Source organism: Berghia stephanieae, chromosome 4, assembly GCF_034508935.2.
Source record: "Berghia stephanieae isolate SIO BIC M18660-M18661 chromosome 4, UCSD_Bste_1.3, whole genome shotgun sequence".
In the NCBI taxonomy this organism is placed as follows: Eukaryota; Metazoa; Mollusca; class Gastropoda; order Nudibranchia; family Aeolidiidae; genus Berghia; species Berghia stephanieae.
Genome location: NC_088363.1, coordinates 53,885,291 through 53,905,259, shown reverse-complemented (window position 1 = coordinate 53,905,259; position 19,969 = coordinate 53,885,291). Strand labels below are relative to the sequence as shown.

General features: G+C 37.0%; 1 protein-coding gene across 1 annotated transcript in view; it reads right to left on the bottom strand.

The window, feature by feature from the left end:
• Window positions 1-9,559: 9,559 nt before the first annotated feature.
• LOC144970827 (protocadherin-7-like) overlaps window positions 9,560-19,969 on the bottom strand; it is a 51,343-nt gene continuing 40,933 nt past the window's right edge. Inside the window, exon 10 of the mRNA XM_078910893.1 lies at window positions 9,560-12,081. Within this exon, the coding sequence (XP_078767019.1) occupies window positions 11,264-12,081 (818 nt within the window). The 3' untranslated portion in view covers window positions 9,560-11,263. The remainder of the gene's footprint in view (window positions 12,082-19,969) is intronic.

Sequence of the window (19,969 nt, the reverse complement as noted above, 5' to 3'; positions counted from 1 at the left end):
AATATTTTAAAGCTGATATTCAGCAATCAAATTCTAGTTTTTACGTGTACACATTTGCAACCCTGATAGCCGAACGGAATTATGAGCTTGATTTAACATTTTCAGAGTATTACCACGACAACATGAACTCATAATGAATTTGGTTATCAGACCTGCAAATAAGGACACGTCGTCAAGTCCCCATGACAATTCACTAACAATGTCCTCGACTAAACGTTAAACGATTAAAGACGCTAATGGACTGTTTGCCATCGTGTTGTTAACGCTAATATTGAAGTGTTTTAATTTCTTTAGACATTCCCAACCACGAATCGACTTTCCTAGCCGCTCTTTGACCATCACAGTCACAGGTCATTCGACACTCTCAAGTCACCACAGTTCAAACAGACAGGACGTGCCAACGCAACTTGTGCAGCTATCAACAAAAGTACTGAGAAAAAAAAAAGAAGAAGAAGAAGAAGAAGAAGAAGAAGAAGAAGAAGAAGAAGAAGAACAACAACAACAACAACAACAACAACACCAACACCAACAACAACAAAAACAACAACAAGAAAAAGAAGAAGAAGAAGAAGAAGAAGGGAAAAAAAACAACAACTTCTTCGGGTTTGGTTGGGTTGAAAATGATCAGAAATTTAATTTGATATTAAACTTATTGATTAGTGAATCAAAATAAAAGAACAAACTAGATACCATTGATAGATCCAAAATCTTGTTTGTATTTTTCAAATATACTCAATAAACCAGTTTTCCGAGTTTCATTAGTTTTATTTATGTTTTCCCTAAAAGTGCTAGAGGCTGTCTATAGGTTATGTTTTGTTTTGTCACCACGTTTTTTTTTTATAAGAAGTCATTGAAACGTTTAATAGTTAATTCTTCTTATTTTCTCACGAGCTACATAATCATTCATTCTACGTTTAGATAGACAGTCTAAATAGAATCTTACTTGTGTCACCACGATTTGTGTAAGTTTTCATATTCCAAGTTATAATTCAATATTTTAATTGTTTCTCCACAATCCACTCACAATGCTTCCATTTCATTTCTCAGCAGGTTGTGTTATTTTACCAGTTAATTGCCGTACTCTTGGAAAAGCATTTATATAAAATTTGGCCAGAAAACTCGTTCTTTGAAATTATATCGATCGATCTAAATGACTCTCATCTTGCCAAAAATTTGATCGGACTTGGCGAAGTCATTTTGTTTTCTTTTTTTTTTTACTTTAGTATTATATATATATATTATATATATATATATATATATATATATATATATATATATATATATATATATATATAATATTGCTTTCTTTTTCTTCTCTATTAAAATTTTTTTTTAAATCATAATTTATTTTGGTTCAACCATTGTCTCTATTTATTTTTCGTTTAGTTTTTTTTTTTTTTAATTTGAATGATTTTGTTACACCAAAGACGGAATGTGTCTGGATGGCGCTGTTAACCGCAAGGAAATGGGACACGGTCTCGCTAAGCTTAATAAAATATCATAGACGTCAAAAGCTTACGAGAATATAAAAAAAAAGAAAACTAAATGGTTTGTAACTACATAGATGTCTAATATGAGTCAAGTAAGAATTTAATGTCAACATATGAAAATGTAACATTTCTTTCATTCTCTTTTAACACGACACCTGCTTTAAAAAACATTGTTCAAAAATTACTCAAAGTGACAAATTAGGGAGCAGGCACTGGTGTAAGATAAGTATCTGAAAAAGTGAAATAGTGTGTGAAAAGTGCTAGACAAAGCAGAAAGAAAAACACAAGGAAAAAACCATCCCCCAAAAAACAACGGCCCGTCTCGACTGAGGATCGAACCTCAGACCTCCATACAACCCGACAACTGTCTGGTACTGTTTCATTTTTTTTATTCACACAAACTTAAAAATTTGAGGAGCAATTAAGTGGTTTTGTAATCCCAATATCTAAATCAGATAGCAATTAAAACTTTCCGTTTCGAAATAAAGAAATCAAAATAGCCCAAGTGCTTTTGAGTACAAAAGCACCAAGGGACCCGCAAATGTAATATGAGTAAAACATAATTTACTCAAAAGAAAAGAACTAGATGATCCTTACGGCTATTTTATTTCTATTAATTTTCTATTAAAACACGCGACCTATTTAGAGTTCAAATTGGTAGCAGGAATAATGGTATAAAATTATAGATCAGCGCAATCATTTTAAAGACACTAAAGTCTTGAAACAAGAGAAAGGTATTTTGTGGTGTTTACGGCTATTGCCACGCATGTAATTATTTCTTATTCTGTACTTTACATATGACCTGTTTAGTTTCATGGTCTGTGGCAGAACAATGCCCAAAAGCTCTCCTTACTTACATCAGTAGACAAACTCCAAAGATCACCCAGGCAAATAAAATAAACACTCTAGACTCTCCCATTCTCACTGTGTGACGTGCGTTGCATAACTTTTTACCCGGGCCTTCCGCGTGTATCGGTCCGAGCGACTGGAAACTGGAAACAGAGAATTCTAGAATATAAACACGGGATTGTTGATTTTTCATCTAGTTGGATCTTTTGAGGGCTTTCAACGGAACAATGGTCTTAAATGGAACCAGGCGAGACACCTGAGGACAGAGTAGGGAGACGGTGACACGGACACCCTACAGGGCATTGCTGAAGGCAGAAGTAGAAGAGAGGTAAGCAGTGAAAAGACAAATAATAATAATATAGTGGATAGAAGGGAGGGGAGAGAAGTCGTATATATAACCTGAAATGGTTTATTTAGGATTTGCGCGAGTTGTCTTTGGTTTATACAAGAAACGTGTAATGGGCGCCTGTCGTTAGCCAAGTGACCTGAGGTCGTGTAAGGGAATTGACTGTTTTGATTTGGGGGTTTTACCAGAAAAAACATACAAATATAACACAACACTGAAATCGCACTCTTGTTCGGTTTTGAATAACAATCCGAGCCCAGTGGCTTATATTATGCGTGGAGTCATATTAATTAAAAGATATGAGCTCGTTTCCGTGATAAATCAGAATTTTCTGTCACCACGTCCAGAACATGACCGTGTTGCTGGGTCCAATTAAGGCCCAGCGGAATTTTTACAGGAAAATAGTGTCAAAGGCACCGGTTCATTTGCTTATTAAAAAATAAGAACAAGGGAAAAAAATCAAACTACAAAATCAAAACTTTACGACAGACAAGTGTAAATACTAAAGTGGAAAGATGTCAATGCCAATTTCACGCAAACGAAACAGGGATATAAACGCCTGCTAAATCAGTGCTATGACATATTATTTTAGTTCTTTGTAAAGAGGCCAAGATGGGACATGCGACAAAATTGCCCGAGTCGTTTTCATCATATTTCTTTACTTTATGAATACGAGCGCTCACACTATCTCATTCTCGTCACCTTAACCGGAAATAAAGGTGTGGCGTAACAGAGGAGATGACGGGAAACGCCTCCTTTCAGTTCCCTAGGCAACGGCGAGTGTGAAGAGAAACGGAACGAAATTGGAAACGCGAGACATTACAATTATTATTTCACATTCACACATACCCGGCTTTACTTCTGGTCAGGATGTAAAAAAGAAAGGATAAGAGATGGACGAATGGATAGATTAAAAGGATAGGAGGGTGGATAACTACAGGGATTATTAGCAGTGGATGAGTGAATGGATGAATAATTATTGTTTTCATGAGGATAACATAGAAAAAGAGATCCCAGCGACGTCGACGAGGACCCAGTACCACTTTTTAATCAACCGTGAGGAGATGGGCTGGTTGTGAAAAGGACTTGAAAATTAATTGGGACTCGTTATCCTAGTGTGATTTTCATGATGTAACGTTAAATGGTTCCATTTATGGAAATGTTTTTGTACCCAGTATGAAGCGTGAATGTCCGGAAAAAACCTCTCAAAAGGTGTCTTTCATACCTGAGTAAGAGGTTCAGTCAGACATAATTAACAACATAATAAAATAATGTACTGAGTGAACGTTTTGGTTATATGCCTTTCGTCAGCGATCGTTACCAACGGCGTCAATGGGATATATTATTGTTGACTTGAATGAGATGAAGAAAATCGATTTTAAAGACAAATTTAGATGATCAGAATTTGGAAAGATTAAAAGTTTTGTTTTTGTTTTTGTCTTTGTTTTGCTTTTGCTTTGTCTCTGTTTTGGATTTTAAATTTTTTTTATTTTTTTTGGCCTTTTTTAGCTGGGGCGGGGGGGGGGGGTGATTTTTTCTTTTTTTTTTCGGTTTGTTTACATTTGTTTTTGGTTTTTTTTTTAAGTTAAAGAAACAAAATTTACTCTCGTGACTAAAAGCAGAGTGGATCAGCGGTACGGTCTTTGCTTCTTACCCGGAAGGAACATTTGCGGCGCTGCACTGCGGCTGACGCCTAGGTTATTCCAGTCTTCCCTTGGAATAGACTCTAAAGACAAATTTCACCTATGGGATAAATAAAGGGGATTTTAATTTCTTTTTTTTTAATCTTATTTATTTATTTCTCTTAACGCAAATGTCATTATATAAAATAGCTTTTTAACCATCAAGTAATGCCACAGAATACTCTTCTGAGATGACCGGTCAAATGTCGCCAATAAAGAATTATACTAAATCATATTTTCCTCCAATTCTAGTAAATTAGGGGGTATAATAGGATTCAATAGTGTGATGTCACGTCCACCCAGCAACGAACAGCTTGGTTCTAAACAAAGGAAATCGGTACTTGATATTCTTCATGCTGGCTATAAATCTTTCACATGCCATGTGATCAGAATTATAAAAGTCAAAACATGATCAGATTTATAATGATTTTCTCCTCTGGATCCACTGTTATGCTCGTCGAAGAAGTATTTCATAAGGGCGTCCGCCATTGTTCCGATAGTTTAGAACCAGTTACTAAGTTACTATGTGTCGTTACGAGGGAAGTGACGTCACGACTGCTGAAGCCTATTTTTATTGGCAAGCGAATAACTTTTGAGAAATTGATAGAATGTTTTGGTTTTGTTTTGGTGGTCTTTATGTTCCTATGCCACTCGCGTTCGGATATGTGGATCTTGCACTATATAAAAGAGTATTTTTCTCAATTTTATTTTCATTTGTTTTGGGGAGCTTTTTTGGCTCTTTAAAAATTTGTTGTTGTTTGTTATGGTTTTTTTTTTTTTTTGGGGGGGGGGGGGGTAGTTGTTTTGTTTTTGTTTTCTTGTTTGTTCTTTGTGGGTGTTTATTTCTTTATTAATTTTTTTTTGTATTTTTTTTTTTTTTGGTGGGAGGGAATATTATTTTTACTATTATTTTTTTTAATGTTTTTAAAAAAAATTAGTACTCGTGTTTAATAACTATGAAAATGAGCCTAAAATCATTATCATGAAACATTATCATGTCTGATGAAGGCGTTCTCACAGAAAAACGTTTCCTGGATGGGGAAAAGGAAAATTCCTCTAAAGCCTACTTTCGACAAGGGACTATTTTCTAGAATCGTCGTTTCGCTCTAACAACCAACACCACTGACAACATTGGCTTGTTGTAAGAATATTGTTTATGTCAAAGGTTACCAAGTACTTCATACATTATTATTATGATTATCTCAGTCTGGACAGATACAGATTAACGGATTAATCCGGACCCTGAATATCTACTAATCCGGTTGACACGTGACTAACTCTATCGTACTCTGGTACCGTACACTTTAAAAAAATTTAGCCATAAATCTTTATTTTCAAATATCAATCGATTCAACAAGCCCTCAACTGATCAAAGGGTCTGAAATGTAACACTTATTTTGACCAAATTGAAAAACAAAGTGTGTCGTTTTTTCACATAACTGTAGCATTGGCAGAGAGGTTACACAACTTGCCTTTGGTTTGTGAGTTGATAAGTTATCGCCCTCAATGAGAGAGAGAGAGAGAGAGAGAGAGAGAGAGAGAGAGTGTGTGTGTGTGTGAGAGAGAGAGAGAAAGAGTGTGTATGTGTGTGTGAGAGAGATATATATATGAGTATATACATTATCATATATATATATATATATATATATATATATATATATATATATATATATAAGAGAGAGAGAGAGAGAGAGAGAGAGAGAGAGAGAGAGAGAGAGTCAGTTTGGACAGATTCCTACCAATACATATAATATAATCTGGTAATGAATGGCCAATGGCCGAATGTGTAAGAATGATCTATTTTATACTCTTGATTTCGGCGCTGTGTGCTCGGGTAAAGCTCTTGAGACAAACTACATACTTGTATTTGACTTCAGAGCATAGATAGCTAGCTTGATTACATGCCGACCAGTCGAAAGTGTGGTTCTTCCAGAGTTTGAACACTGTTCACTTATTTGTTTTGTTGTTCTTGTTGTTATTTTAGTTTTGTTTTTTGTTTTTACAAATATGATGTAAAAACTGATAGCGTCGTGCAATGTAACAGAGTAGGGGCTAACCTACACCGGAGACTGACTCCGACTACCCGGCACTGCCGTCCTCGTTCGTCTTCCGGATAAAGACGTCCGGCACGGACAAAATTACTAAGAATAAAGAGAAGAGCCGATAGACCTACCCATACATACCTAAAAAATTTTTTAAAAACCCACAGAGAACAACGGGTGTTTGGTATGGGTAGGTCTATCGGCTCTTCTCTTTATTCTTAGTATGTTGTCCGTGCCCGACGTCTTTATTCGGAAGACGGCAGTGCCGGGTCGTCTCCGGTGAGGGTTAGCCCTAGCTCTAGGCATCAAATCATAGTGATAAATACTTACAAACATATGGTTCGGCTGGTAGACATTTATGTGAATGAGGCAGGTTATGTTCAAGTGTGAATATGTGCTTTACTATCAATAAGCGCGAGCGATGACGGATATTGTGTATTTTAAAGCCGACCTGCAGCCTTCTATTTTAAATGAATTTGATTCCAAATTAATAGCATTGTAAAGCGTACTGGATATGGCGGCCTATTGCCGATGCGCAATATTATTAAAGTCAGAATGCCTACTATTGCGAAAATTTTGTAGCACATCCTCCACTTAATGCACTCATATAGCTTTACAAGGGATCCTGTCCCTGTCCAAAAGCAGCACTTAACATGTAGAACGAGACATATCGTCTGTTAGTGTTAGGCGATTTTTAGCCAAAACTGTACAATTTTTCTGTCATTGACAACGCTGTTAAAGGTATTCATGTTACACTTGAGTACGGTGAGAGAATGTTAGTCATCTTTTCCAAGAACTTAACTATACGCGCTCATAGTTGGATTCGAAATCCGGACCTCCGGGGTCCAGGTCGAGTGACATACCTCAAGAATATAGGCGCACAAATAAAAAAATATTGCTGATAGTCTGGACTCATTGAATTTATAAAAGCCGAAATAAACAGCAATCATTTTCTTTTAACGAATGATATATCTATCGTTTCATCTATAGATAATATATGTATCGAAAAAACACAAACAGAAAAGACAGTACACGCATGGATATAAGTTTTATATTTTTATTGTTTGATTATTATCTTTTTTTAGATCTTTTTTTTTTTTCATTATTTGTTCAAAAAAAAAAAAGCATTCATCCTTTCAATCAATCATGCACTCGTAAATCAACATAGTTAAAAATAGATAGATCAACTGTGGACACTATTCCCAGTGGCTTATATAATGATGAGAATATAGATGATGAAGATGAAGATGACAAGGATGGTGATGATAATAATGATGACAATGATGATGATGATGATGATGATGATGATGATGATGATAAATATGATGGTGATGATGACGGTGATGATGATGATGATGATGATGATGATGATGATGATGATGATGATGATGATGATGATGATGATGATGATAAGAACCAACAATGTTTATCAATTTTTCCAGGTGATTTGGAATATTTAATACATGCAGATCTCTTCCAGCAATGACAATTGATGGACACCGTATTCATTAAAGTGCTGGTCAATTCTTAACCAACAGCAGGCAAACCATAAAATTGTATTAATACTTTCATTCACAATTTAACTAAGCACATAAATTTACAACAGGAAGACAGAAATAGGATATGAAAGCACCAATGAAATTGTAGACATATTTATATCTGTACTGAAATTTCTAAACTCACTTTAGATTTAACTGTGAAGAAAATTTAGATATTCGTTAAAAAATTAAGAAACAGAGGAAATATCTGTGACAGTATGCATGCATTATCATTCATTTCCTCAAGACATGTCGTGAGGATCGATCGCAGAGCCAGAATTATACCTTAGTTTTTAATGATTAACAAAGAACTCAACTCTGGATAAAAACGTATTTAACAATTTGGCCAGAAAACTCGGCCTTCAAATTCTATCAATCGATTTAAATTAACCTCATCTTGGCAAAAACTCTCAAACCCGGGATCTCGCAATTCACTATTTCAATGCGTTTCCTTTTCGGGGAATGTTTCCAGCCTGGGCCGGGTTGAAATAATACCTTACGGTAAGGAAACCTCCCATACTTCCAGATTCAGTCTGTACGTTGGTGTGCTATTTTGTCGATTTTTTTCTCTTAACGATACCGTATCCAGTATTAATTCTCTTATTAATTCAAAAAATTGAGTGGATGGAGCAGGCATTTATGTTGATAATAACGTAAAAATGGAGTGGGTAGAAAAGTGCCGGAAAACAATAGAGAATAAAAATTTTTGCGGCGATGGGGGCTCGAACCCACGGCCCTACTGAGGATTCGTGGATGGCTTCCGATTGTAGAGCCACCCTCTCACGACCAGGCGGAATTGTGGTACCAGTAAGGTCGTAGGTTCGAGCCCTAATCGCAGAGAAGTTTTTATTCTCTATTGTCTACTGGCACGTTTCACTATTCATTCCATTTTCTCGTAAATTTTCTTCTCTAACATAGGCCATTTTACTCACTATCTTTGCACACAAAAAGCAATTGACAAACTCAATTTTCCAACAATCAAGAACAACATTGAGTTTTAAAAAAATTTCTAGGAAACGTTGACACTGATCTATAAATGATTAACAATGTGAAATTGAATGTAAGATTCAATTTAATATACAAAAACAGATATAATGGACGTTTCGGATTTCCCGTTCATCAACAAAACAGGATGAATGAAACACTACAGACGATTTCATCTGTTTTCGTATATTAAATTGAAGCTTACATTCAATTTTCACATTGTTGTTTATTTTTTCGAGCTTCAAGCAGCAACATGATCTATAAATGAACACATTAGGGTGGCTGTTTGGATTTTCATTATTTACATAATATACACAAATCTATGAATCTTGAAAGATGTGTTATATTATAGTCTAAATGTAATAATTAATAACGAAAGAACCCTCGTGAGAACTAAAGTGAGAACTTAAGAAATGTCTGTCTTACTTTGATAAAACACATTTAAAAAATTGAGTTATTCTGAAAAATAAACCCACACATTTTAAAAATGTTGGCCAGAAAACTTGACCTTCAAATATCGACCGATTGAAATGACCCTCGTCTTATCAAAATCCCTAAAACATGACACATCCTTAAAGCTATGAAACGCTGACAAAATATTTGAGTCCGAAACGTTCCTTGTTTGGTATTTTCTTCTTTTTTTTAAAAAAGGGTTTTTATACTCATCTTTGTTCATTACTTATTACAAAGCAAAGGTTCCATTAGTTTGACAGTGAAAATATTCTGTTATGGCTTTCATAAAATATATGGATTTCCTCTGAGTCTAAGGCATCTATCTATGTATATCAAGCTTCTAGCAGTGCACTTTTCTGGACCAACCGAGTAGTTATCAATAAACAACAAACTTATCCAAATTATTATAATTAGAACAGTATACACTAATATATCCTAATCCAAATGTTAGCCTCAACTTAAAAAACAAAAAACAAAACAACACTTACTTCCTGTGACTTAAGTACTATAAGCACTGGGTTATTTATTTTGTCTATATCATTTATATAATAATATACTGCAGTAGATAACGATAACTAAATAAGCACACATAACATTTGTAATATTACCCATGCATTATCATACTCATGAAATCATTAGAATTAGTTATAAATTCTTATAGATAGACTTAACATGTATTTCAACATAACAGTCAGTAATAGAATTGTAAGAAGTCCCGTATATAGTGCGCTTTTCTTACCGTTGCCTTGATTAACCAATCAAATCTCCCAATTAATTATTTTTTTTTGAAAATATATGAATTTGATTGGCTAACAAAACGAAAGTATAAAAAGCTACTGTAGTCGCTTGCTTATAAATATAACGTAAGATGAGCAGATACCGCCGTGAACAGAACATATTTTACAGGTTTGATATCAAGACGCAATTATGGGTTAGTTTTAACATTGTTGTAATGGACACTATTTTGCGTCAGTTTGGGAGTATATCAATTACAACAATGAATTATGAAACCATAACAATTTGGATTTTCAGACCTGCAAATAAGAACTCGTCGGTAGATATCAAAGTGCACGTATTAACAAGTCTAACAGTGTTGTAATAATGGAGAATACTTTGAATTGGTTTGCCAGTATTTCCCATAACAATGATGAGCCAATAACAATATGGGTTACTCGACCTGTAAATAACTATGCGTCGGTAGGTACGAATCAATCATATTATTTTTTAAATTCAACTAACGCGACAATCTCTCTCTCTCTCTCTCTCTCTCTCTCTCTCTCTCTCTCTCTCTCTCTCTCTCTCTCTCTCTTTCTTTCTCTCTCTCTCTCTCTCTCTCTTTCTCTTTCTCTCTCTCCCTCACACACACACACACACTCTCTCTCTCCCCCCTCTCTCTCTCTCTCTCTTTCTCTCTCTCTCTCTCTCTCTCTCTCAAATACACACAAACATACACAACACACACACATTATATTTATAATATATTTACAACACCATTATCATCACATCTCAAGGCAAATACTTTTGGCTTTGATTTTGAACAAAGTTAGCATTTTTTTCTACTACAATGTTTTTGTAGGTTTTGTTTGGAACGATCATCAATCAAGGATGAGATTCAATCAAATGTTTCTCCGCAATCACCTTAGAAAACATAGTTCAGAGAAGGAGCACCTGTTCATCAGATCTCGGATATTGAGCATTTTGCATAAATGTTGAAAAGATGACAACAATCCTGCTGCTCTGTGAAGCTAATTAAGTACATATTGCATAAACATTTAAAGTGAGACGATAATCGTCTCAAATTAGCTGGATTTCGTTGTTAAAGAAATGTAGATATTTCTTCTGGTGATGTTTAAATAAGAGCCAAAGGCATCGCTAAATGCTACACCACAACATCCTGAACTTCCTCGAAAAACAATTTATCGATTTCTTCACACAGTTCATGAGGATCCACAGTGTAGCTACCGGATGTGGTTGTGTCGCCATCCCAACCAGCACCGGATGTTGAGTTCACTGAGCATGTGCCAGCGCTGACTCCTGCTCCGTCCACGTGTGGATTCGAACCAGTCCTTTGGGGCAAGAAAGACCCTCGAGCACCTCCCATATCCATGTATTCATTGTCTTCAATTGGCGGGTAAAAAGTTGTTGGAGTGTAGCGTTGATTGGAAGACGAACTGGGGTATGCTGGATTGTTTCCTTGGATATCATGGCGACCGGTCATGTGATGTCCTCGAAATTGGTTATCTAACTCCTCATTGGCCGGTCGTGAAGATGGGCGACCGCTATGATTGGCTAGTTTCACATAACTTCCTTCATCGTCACTCGTTACATAAATATTTGGCGTATATCTTCCCGTGGAGTTCTGACTCATTGTTGTAGAAGGGGCGTAATTATTATTGTTGCTATTGTAAGAGTTATGAACAGGGCGAGGGGGTTTAGTAGGGTGAGATGAGATACCAGGCGAAGCGGAAGCAGAAGCTCGGAAAGAACTTAATGGTTCCGGTCGAATGTTTTGAAAATGAACGCTTTTGTTGCCGATATTTCTGGAGCTGTAATTAAGATTGCTGTTAGGGTTGCCGATACTGGAATTACTGTTGCTGATGTTTCTGGACATGTTGCTGCCGCTATTGTTGCTACTAGTGCTATGGCAATTTCTGCCCACTCCGCCCATGTTAAGGTTGTTGTGGAATGCTGGATCCCCTGTAAAGGACAAAAAGAATGACAATATTAAGCAATTTTTAATCCAGCAAACCATTCACAAAATACTACACAGGAGGAAAGTCATTACTATAGAATGAAGAGGATTGAAAGGTTGGAATCGGGCCGTGCGTGTGGTGATATGGTGATATGATGATGATGATGATGATGATAATAATAATAATAATAATAATACACATTTATATAGCGCTCATTCTCGTGTAAAACACAAGCTCTGGGCACTTTACAATATAAATATCAATTTTAAGTGAAAAAATAAAAAAATAAAATAATAACAACAATAACAATTCATAGCCAAATCAAGGATTCATATAGAGTCAAGAAAAACAAATACAGTAAAAATGTGTCTTGAGATTCTTTTTAAAGTAGGTAAAGACTTGCACTCCCTCAGATGATGATGATGATGATGATGATGATGATGATGATGATGATGATGTTGATGATGATGATAACGATGATGATAGATGTGAGAAGGAGGAGGAAGAGGATGATGAAGATGATGATGGTGATGGTGATGGTGATGATGATGATTGATGATGATGATGATGATGATGATGATGATGATGATGATGATGATGATGATGATGATGATGATGATGATGATGCGGGAGATCGTAATAGTGATGGTGGTGGTCCTTATGCGTTGTTGCAAAGTTATAAGCCAATATGCAATACTTATACAGCTAATTTTATTACAGGGGCCCAGTCAGTCAGTAACGAAACGTGACTGTGGTAATTCTCCCTAAGGAAGATGAGGGCCGTTTGTAAGATAGGGGAGGTCAACAGGGGTCACAACAGTCCCCGAGAGAGGGGATTTCGAGGATGCATTGGCGGCACGGCTGAGGGATTGTTGATTAGCACACCCGATGACTTTGATTAATTAGGGTCCGTCTCCCCTCATTCACACATCTGGGCCCATCACAAACACTAAATTAATTCATCGAGTCTCGCTACCCTGCCAGCCCCCCCCCCCCCGCCTCCAACCCCCAACCCCTTTCACCCTTTCCACCCACTCCATCCCCTTCCACATAATTTCCCCTTCTTCACATTCACTCAACTCCAATCTCTCATTTTCGCTCAAAACTTCCCATGTGCTTCGATCTTCTCTTAAATCACATTTAACATACATCTTCATCCCACCCACTCCCTCCACCATCTTGAATTCTCCCCAAAACGCCCCTTTTAATACATACGATAAGAATGTGTGATACACGCCTTCGACAATAATGATAAAATGCAACGTTCCAAACAATTATTCGATCCTGTTGACTTTCAACACAATGTAAATGTTGCTGCTCGAAGCTCAAAGAAATAAATAACAATGTGAAATTGAATGTAAGCTTCAATGTAATATACGAAAACAGACAAAATGGACATTTCGGATTTCCCCTTTATCAACAAAACAGGATGAATGAAATATTAAAGACGAATGAGATAAAGGGGAAACCCGAAACGTCCATTTTATCTGTTTTCGTATATTAAATTGAAGCTTACATTCAATGTCACATTGTTATTTACTTTCAATACATGGGATTTACTTACAAAAAAGGTGAAAATGTTCGGATAGGAAAAGCACAGACAATGGACTTTTGCGTGATTAACACATAATGATATTGGCTTATCTCGAGGGTACACCAATCTATATTCCCAACATTTACTGATATATTATTATATCTCAAAGACACCGCTCATCCATCCATCTTGCATGCAGGGCTTATGCATTACTTTTCGCTTATCGCGTAGAGGACTGCCTTTTCGCCTGATTGATGGAATGACTGAAGCTTGACGACCGACACGACGTTGTGGACGGATCTTGCTGTCTAAACCTGCACTAACTTCCCGCCCAATGCTGTTCGCATGCTAGCATGCTGTCTGCTGGGCGTCGTGGGCCGCAGTACGTATCTGATATCTAATGTTTATGACACTGTGAGAAATAGATGCATTATCGCGTCACGCTCCCGATGCTTATCGGTCTGGCATTGATAACAAACTACTGCGCATGCGCGGAATACATCTGACGATGACCCCTTTGACATCATTACAAATTAACCCATCGCTTCATCATCCTCCACGAAAAGGTTTTGATAACGTAGGGGGGAGGCGAAAAACGTACTATGAATGAGTCTTCAAAAATAATATTATAAGCAAAGATAGCCACGGGATACCTTTTTAAAAGGCGATTGTTGTAACGTGTAATTTGCATAGAAAAAAAATCGACGATAGTGATTTGAAATGAAGTTTTTAAAAACCGCAGAAAAACCTCAGGCGAATCCAGTATAATATTATAATAATCATGACACATGGCATGGTTTCTGTTGTTTGCCTACGAAAAACAAAACAACAAACATGCATAAGAAATAAGAATTAATTTCCGAAACAAAGTATAGGTTTCTAATAATTGACAAATCGTGTCAAAACATCATTAGACGGAGTGAATCACAAATGACGCTAAAAATCGAATATTAAGCTCAAATGATTAATTTTTAATAAAATAAGTGCCCTCATTGACAAAGTGAGTTTTATCTCTTAAACTTAATTTACCTTAATTTGTTATATCTGGTATTGTGAACTTTTAACTTCATTTTTAACTTCTTCATCTATCTAGTCCGTTCCGACACCAAATCGAAGCTTGAGTTAGATATTTTTAATTTAAAATACAATTGTTTAACAATTTTCCAATTTCAGAATGTTATTTAATAGACTATGTTTCGGGTACTATACGTGGGAAAAAATAACCCAGGACTTGAAATATAAAATTTTTAAAACGAAAATGAAAATATGTACCAGCGGATATGACTATAAAATTAGAATAAAACAGTAATGAAAAATGTAAATGAATTTTCCAAATAAATGATTAATCATTTGTTTGATAAATGTATTATACTTTATTAATAAACAAAGGAAAACAAACCACGCAATGAAAACGACTTGTTCCAGATCAAGTTAATCTAACAAAGCAACCACATAATGGCTCTGATCTCTTCAAACCTCGTTAGTTCCAGACCCCATCTTGCGGAGATTTTAATGATTAAGACCAAACAAAACGAGGCACTCTCTGGATCTGGACGGACAGACGACCATCTGAACAATTGGGAGCCCCTTGGGATGTAATCTATGGTCTCCTGGTGAAGCAGAGACGACCCAAGTTATTTGTGGACTGATTTTACGACCAGAGTTATGCGTGGATTGATATTATTTGGAATGATGAAAACGCACAGAGAGAAACTGGATCATGAGTGACGATTGACTTTTTATTGAGAACTATTTTTTTCTGATTTTTTGTGCTAATTAGGCGTCCTACCTGATAAAAATTACAAGAGAATAGCATTATAAGCGTTATATTCAAAAATGAATTTTTAACTACAGACATTAGAGCCCCGCTCTCCCCGGCCAGACGGAGTTGTCGTACTAGTAAGGTCGCGGGTTCGAGCCCCCCATCGCCGCCGCGAAATGTTTATCTTCTATTTGTCTTCTGGCACTTTCCTACTCACTTCATTTGTTGTTATTATCACCATAAATGCTTGCTCCACTCATTTTTCTGATAGACAGACCACAATGTGGCGATTTGGGAGTTCTTTGGGGTGAAATCTGTGGTCTCCTGATGAAGACAACCCATTCAAGTTGTTTGTGGATTTATCTTATTTGGAATCATTGCGAATGTACAGAGAGCAACTGGACTGTGAGTGGATATTGAGCATTGATGACGATAAAAATAAATGTTCTGATTGTTTGTTGTAAATCATCAAATTAGACCTCCTACCATCCGAAGATAACATAAGAATAACAATTTTAGCACTAAAGTACCTTCAAAAAATATTTTTGACTACAGATCCCCCTTTAAGGTTCAACCCCTCCTACCCCCCCCCCCCCTTCCATAAAAAAAACCGAGGCATTCTCTGGATCTGGACGGACAGACCATTTGAACAATTGGGAGTCCCCTGGGATGCAATCTATGGTCTCATTGTAAAGACAACCCACTCAGTGGGTTGATTTTATTTGGAATGATGACAACGCACAGAGAACAACTGGACAGTGAGTGACGATTGTCAATTATTGATGACCATAATTTAAATAATATTTTTTAATCTGCTTTTTTGGTGTTACTCATCAAATTAGACCAACCACCCCCCAAAAAAAACACAACAAAACAAAAAAAAAACAACAACAAACAAACAAACAACCCCCCCCCCCCCCCAAAAAAAAAAAAAAAAAAAAAAAAAATAAAAAAAATAAACCAGGGAAATCCCCAAATTAAAAATACATTCACAAGTGGATTTTTGACTTCAAGTCCACTTCACCCCCCCCCCCCCCCCCCCTTCCATGCCAAACAAAACGGGGCACTCACTCGCTGGATCTGTACAGACAGACCATTGGGAGTCTCTTGAGAAGAAATGTGTGGTCTCCTGGTGGTGACACCCCCCCCCCCCAAATTATTTGTGGATTGATTTTATTTGGAATTATGACGACGCACAGAGATCAACTAGACCGTGAGTGAAGATTGACTATTATTGATGGCAGTTAAAGAGGTCTTAAATAATGACATTTGCGGGAATCGCAATATGAGGGTACTTTGTCATTAGAGGATCCGGTGGCCATATTGGTAGGGTGACTGACTACAATATGCAGGACTCGTGATAATTCAAATTTTTAGTCACTCTCCCCCATAATTTTTTGCTTCGTATTGTTAGATATTTAACCGTGTTTAATATGGGTTTTGGCAGAGGGAATTGTGAGATAAACAAAATAAATCTTATCCCCGCGCTACCACAACTGGGATAATCGTCGTTCCTAGTTAAGACAATAACTAGGCCTACAACTTCTTCACAAAAAACTAGACGGTTTCCGAAAAGTGATGAGCAATCAGCTTTTTTGAGGTTGGTGAAACAAATTTGACTCTTCTCAATTATGACACGTATTTTAGCTTACACTTTTATAAGTAACGCTTATAATCAAATCAAATGTATCGGGTACACCCCAATATAATACCGGTATGTTAGGATTGGTCACTCTGGATCTGAATATTGTAAGAAGTCCCTAGAGATGTCATCAATGGTATCGTCCTGGCGTTAATGACCACCAAAGTCATTTGTATTAGACATGACAGGGCCATTATGCTCTATATTGATTGTATTTCATCTTTTTTTTTTTTTTGGGGGGGGGGGAGTGACTTGTGGGGGTTGTTTTTTTGGGGGGTTTTTTATGTGGAGGTTTTGAGATTTTGTGTGTTTGTGTGTGTGTGTGTGTGTGTGTGTGTGCGCGCGCGCGCGCGCGTTTTACTCATTGATTTCTCCATGATTCTGATCCTCTACTGATTATCTGACATTGACCAGTTAATGCATTCCCTTCACCACCAACCACCCGGGACTTTAATGACTCTTTCATGCCAGTAGGTCATTTATAGCCTCGTAGACATCGGATACATCTGGTGTATTGCTACTGTACTCTCAACGAGGAGCCACACCCCCTCACGAGCTGGCATCCCTTTCGGCCAAGATTTTTTTTTTACCTGGTATTGGTATGATGAGATATGAAGTGAATAGAAAAGTGCCAGAAGACAATAGAGAATAAAAATTTTTCGCGGCGGTGGTGGGGTTTGAACCTGCGACCTTATTGGTACGACAACTCCGCCTGGCAGGTGAGAGCGTGGCTCTACCGTGTGAGCTATCCACGAACACAAAAATATTCGTTTCAAACTCAAAGTCATTACTAGATCCCTCTCTCACCCACTTCTTGAGACCGCCGATTCGTTCGTACACCACCATCGCGAATAATTTTGACCAGCAGTTAAGCCTAATAGCCAATATTCTCAACACAAACATATAACATAGAAACGATTGAGACATTGAGTATGCTCCGGTGTATGGGGTGAATTTTTAATTCAGAAAAGTGAGTGGAGCAGGCACTTATGTTGGTAACAACAAGATATGAAGTGAATAGAAAAGTGCCAGAAGACAATAGAGAATAAAAATTTTTCGCGGCGGTGGTGGGGTTTGAACCTGCGACCTTATTGGTACGACAACTCCGCCTGGCAGGTGAGAGCGTGGCTCTACCGTGTGAGCTATCCACGAACACAAAAATATTCGTTTCAAACTCAAAGTCATTACTAGATCCCTCTCTCACCCACTTCTTGAGACCGCCGATTCGTTCGTACACCACCATCGCGAATAATTTTGACCAGCAGTTAAGCCTAATAGCCAATATTCTCAACACAAACATATAACATAGAAACGATTGAGACATTGAGTATGCTCCGGTGTATGGGGTGAATTTTTAATTCAGAAAAGTGAGTGGAGCAGGCACTTATGTTGGTAACAACAAGATATGAAGTGAATAGAAAAGTGCCAGAAGACAATAGAGAATAAAAATTTTTTCGCGGCGGTGGTGGGGTTTGAACCTGCGACCTTATTGGTACGACAACTCCGCCTGGCAGGTGAGAGCGTGGCTCTACCGTGTGAGCTATCCACGAACACAAAAATATTCGTTTCAAACTCAAAGTGTATTGGTATGATGAATGTATTGCTAGAACAAAGTAAAAAAATAACGATGAGTATTGAAATGTAAGCTTCAATTTATTCAACGAAGACAACTATTGTTTTTGTTTATTCACCTTCACTACACCATTCACACATTTCTCATTCCTCCTTAGTGTTTCATTCATCGTGAATTGTCGATACGTCGATAAGGGGGAAATCCGAAATGTCCACAGTATCTGTCTTCGTTTAAATTTAAGCTTACATTTCAATACTCATCATTATTTTTTCTTTTGAGCTTCAAGCAGCAACATTTTCACTAGAACAAGGTACAAGTTTTAGCTGTGACGGATTTTGACCTTGCTTCAATGAAGGATGATGAGCCCTCGAAAGTTCGCCAAGGAAATAAAAATGCAAACTTCTCAACTAACCACATGGGTTCGAATCCCGTCACAACCACCTTAAACGTTTATAGTCTGAAAGTTAGAATTTAGTGAGAATATAACTGAACCACCCAATTATTGTGGTTTATAAAAACAATAGCAAAGAGCTGAGTGACATCAATTTCAATCATTGTATAGACAGTATGCGCTTGGCTAAGAAGCTCACAACATTGCCATCCGGAAGTATAACGGACCAAAACACAAAACTTTTTGTATCCATGAACTTTTATACTCTGGATAATGCAGGTTAGTGAGAATAACTCATAACCGTGGGTGGCAAAAAACAACAACAAAGAGCCGAGTGACGTCAACTTCATTCATTGTATACGATGTAGACCTACGACCACCTACAATCCTAATGATCTTTTAATGACGGTTTCTCATTTACAGCTTCTTAGACACTAAATACATCTGGCACAGTCTGTTAGTCATCTCACAGTCGCAGCATGGGGGCAACTGATTTCCTCGAATCCGACTTGGCACTCACTCAGCTAGATGGCACGCGTTGTTGTTATTAGTAAGTAAAAACACAGTAGCTCTTCTTTCATACATTAGAAATAGACCTGGTACGTTATATTATATTATACACCGGACGAGGCCAATGTAAGTTGCAATATGTCTTATTATGAAAGATGAAAGCTATAATAAATCACCTATCGCTTCCTTATAATGATGCAGACATGGGTTGAAAAGACTTATTGGAAAGACTATTTTAATTTCCAAGAACTCATACACGTAATTTAAGATCTAGATTTATGGGTTTTGGCGTTATATGTAGAATAGATAACTTATAGTGCCGGCAAATGACGAATAAGTAAAGGTGATGATGACAACAATCATGTGATGATGATGATGATGATGATGATGATGATGATGATGATGATGATGATGATGATGAATGAGCGGAGGGGGAGGAGTGTGATGATGATACCGACGTATACGTAATAGTTGAGCATT